Genomic DNA, 3,652 nt, shown 5'->3' with positions numbered 1-3,652 from the left:
GTATGTGGGGGGGGCGCGGGGTTGATGGTCGGGGGAGGTGGGGGCCGTGTCCCGTGTGAGTTGTAGTCATCTGAGTGACGCGTGGCAGGACCTCCGGGTCAGGGTTGCCGGCGGAAGGGCAGGGGGACGTCTGCCTCGCTGGCCCCAGCTGATGCGCTAGCGTGGGCGGAAGTCCCATCCCTGCTGCTGGGCGCCTGGCCCTGTCTACGCCACGTGCTGCTGCTCTGTTCCCGGCCAAGCACTGCCCTGCCCGGCCCCCTGTGCCGCGTGCGGCCGGCGGCCCGGCCATCACCGGTGGCTCTGCCCCCCTTGCCCCTTTCCCCTCGCCCCTCTCCCTGTCCCCGCAGAAACGGTCGTGTCTGTCGGGACCGCGCTGCCGGGGTTGCTGCGCGCGATACAGCCCAGAGTGTAACCACTGCAATGTATGGGTTACACATTCGGGGGCCGCGTGCCAACGCGCTGTAATCCCGGGTGTGTGGCTGGTGTTATTGGGCGGGGGGTGGAGGGCATGTGGGGTAGGGCGTGCGGGGCCAGCGCGTGTGTCGGGGATGTCACGAGTGGTATTGGGTGGGTGCTGTAGGGTCGAGTCTAGATGCGACGTGCAGCTGAGACGGTGGGGTGCAAGTCTCCATGCGGTGCAGTCCTGGTTGTGGCCGAGTGACGGTGGAGGTCTGGTGGTGGTCTGTTGGCTGGTGTGCGCTGGCTGCCCGCCACTTACGTGCCGGGTTATGGAGCTGCAACAGTAGACATGCAGCAGGCACTTGAACAATCACCTGGAAGCCCAGGAAAGCGGCCGGCAGGCCTTGCCCATGGTTGTCCGTCTGCCATTTCACTCTTCGCCCAAATGAGCGCAAGGAGCTCATTCATGTTCGACTCGCGCAATTCAATTGTGTGCGCCACTACAGTTTACGTCATCCTTGTCACCATACGTACGTACTCGCTCGTGATCTTTGCCAGTGTGCGTGCGAAGGTGGAGTCGGCGGCCTGTTCAGACACGATGAGATCCCTTTGAATTTCTTTATCATTGGCAGGTCGCCGCCCCACCAGCGACGTAGCTGGGTTGCAGTTGCCTGCACCTTCAGGCTTCGGCAAGCTGTGCACAGCTCTGGCCCTTCCGGTGACACCATAGTACGGCCTGTGGGCAGAAGACAGCACACGTGAGTGGCGCACACATAGGTACACCCCTGGGCCCCCTCGAAGCTTCGAGCAGCTCGTCGGGGCCTTCTCCACCACCCTGCCCGTTTGTTGCGCTGCAAGGTGTCTCCAAAGGCGGCTGAGACTAAGGAGTTATTTTATTCTGCTGCCAGGTAAGGTCACAGACCGCGTCCTGGATGTCGGGGCGGTGCTGGCGCCGCCGCCTTCGCTGTCCGCTCCGCCCCTGATGAAGCCATGCCGCGCACTGGTTTCAGTTGACATGCGTCTCCGATGTCCTTTCATGGATGTTCCCTGCTGCAGGAGCCCTCCAACAGCAACTCCCTGTCTCATCAGCCCCTGTGGCAGCGTTGCTCACGGCTTGGCCACCTCGTCACAGCCCCGGCAGTCCCTGCGGCGGGTCGCGATGGCAACCGGTGTCAAGCAGGCGATCGCGAGAGTCGAGCAGGAGGTCACACAAGTCCGGGAGGAGATTGCCGGACTCAAGGCTGGACTGAAGGTGGAAGAGGACTGTAAAGAGCGTAAGCTCATGCAGCAGCAGCAGCTGGCAGCACTGCAACAGCAGCTGGGAGGACTGCACCAGCAGCTGGGAGGACTGCAGCAGCAGCTGGCAGGACTGCAGCAGCAGCAGCCAGGTGCGGCTGGGTCGCGCGCGTGGCGTACGCAGGGCATCGACACTAGCACATGACATGCCGAGCACAGCGTGAGCGCAGCAGGGTGTGGTTGGTGTTGCACAACAGTGTCAATCAACCGCTGCTGGGGGAGCCCGCTTCACATGCCGTCCTCTCGACTCACGCTCAAACCCAACGTGGCTCGTTGCCACTCACAGGTGGCAACTGGCTGGTCAAGGCCTTATTTTTCTGACACGCTCACTGTGCAGGCGCCCGTAGGCGTTTTCATGTGAAGCTGCTTCGCCTTGCAATGTTCACCTTGTACATCTGGCTGGTCGCCCGGGTGCCAGCGCCCTCATCCGCTTTCTGGCACTTGTTTGATGCAGTCCCCGGGTGCCGTAGGTGGGTGCAGCGGCAGCCGCAGCAGCAGGGACGGCAACAGCACGAGCAGCAGCAGCGGCAGCAGCAGCAGCAGCAGCAGCAGCAGCAGCAGCAGCACCTTCTGTGTGGGTAAGCAGCTGTGTTACAGCGTGGCTGCGCAGTAGGCAGCGCCTGCACCTCCGGCTCTCAGTGCAGTCCCTTTGTCACGCAACGCTTTGATGCAATTGGAAGATGACGTGTTTGCCCCCCCCCCCTTTGAGCATTGCACGGCTCTGACAGTGCGGCATGATGTGCAGCTTTAATGTCGCCTCACTGGCCCCCCTTGCTTTGTGCTTAGGCGCCACGGTGGGCAGCTGCCATCGGCGCCCCTGTATGACCCAGGCAGGCGCATGGGCACAGGGTTCAGGAAAGGCTTGGGGCGCGGGCTGCGCTCGCCTGACGAAGCCGTTGTGCCGCTCAGTGGCGCGCCGGCGTCCAAGCTCTTGGCATGCGCATTGGCGCCGAGGGGGGGCAGTTGCTTTGGATTACGCATGACGCTTGCTGTGCAACTACTGACGTGTTTTGCGTTTGCGGCGTAATGTTTTCGGATTCAAATTTCAACCCCATAAGCGTGGATGGCTTCAGAAGCGGGCAACAGTGGGTTGGTGACAGTAGTCTTATCCAGAATCCTGAAGGTGCGGGACGGCAAACGCACTGCCTTCCCGCCTGGCCCAGGATCGCTGCTTGCCCTGTGCACAACTTTGCAGCACTACCACGTGCCTATTCCTCTGTCCCCTTGCTCGGCCCATCCTACAGCACATTCATGAGCATTTGAGCATGAGTCAGTTGTCAGAAAAAGCACCCAAATGACAACGCATTTTTGCCAAGGCAGGGGCATCAAGCAGCAGCAGCACCCCACAATTCTAGCATGTTACAACACGGCACTGCCAACGCGACACAGCAGCTGGGCGCGCGGGGCGCAGCTATCAACGGGGCACACACGAGGACGAACACCTGCACACAAACAGCATGCCAGGGGCGCGCGAAGCCGCTGTCTCCTGCCAAAACGCAGCGCACCATCCCCACGTAGCGAGCGCGGCGAGAGCACTCCCCAGGGCCGATGGCTGCGCCGAGAAGCGCCCGGGGAACACGCGCGAACTGCGGCCGCGTCACGGGCAGGGGCTCTGCAGAGCGCACGGCACAACCCCCGCAAACAAGTGAGCTCGGCCAGCAGCCCGCGCCACGCACCAGCCCCCCACAACGCCCGCGCGCAGGCGCACCGCCAAAGCAACTTACACACCCCATCGCCCCACCCTTCCCCAGCCACCCGTATCCCCCCCTCCTCTGCCGTGCGACCCATCTATGTCAGCTACCCCACCACCCCAGCACAGCCCTAGGTCTCATCTGACCAGATCAGATCAGATCAGATCGCGTGCGCCGCCTCGGCCTGCACCAGCCCGCCGATCAGGTCCTCGACAGACGGGTCGGTGCGCGCCGCGCTCGGGCGCTCTGATGAGGGGGGGGGGGCA

At 63.0% G+C, this 3,652-nt stretch overlaps 1 protein-coding gene across 1 annotated transcript; it reads left to right on the top strand.

Moving 5' to 3' along the window:
- Window positions 1-1,558: 1,558 nt before the first annotated feature.
- On the top strand, window positions 1,559-1,787 carry MNEG_15114 (hypothetical protein; the record flags this gene model as incomplete). The annotated part of the gene is made up of 1 exon (XM_014036415.1): window positions 1,559-1,787. A coding segment is annotated over one exon (229 nt), but the record flags the coding sequence as incomplete, so codon positions are not given.
- Between the last annotated feature and the right edge of the window lie 1,865 nt (window positions 1,788-3,652).

Source organism: Monoraphidium neglectum (assembly GCF_000611645.1).
Source record: "Monoraphidium neglectum strain SAG 48.87 unplaced genomic scaffold scaffold05043, whole genome shotgun sequence".
Lineage (NCBI taxonomy): Eukaryota > Viridiplantae > Chlorophyta > Chlorophyceae > Sphaeropleales > Selenastraceae > Monoraphidium > Monoraphidium neglectum.
Note: the sequence above shows the minus strand (reverse complement) of the source record. Positions and strands in the feature narration are given on the sequence as shown.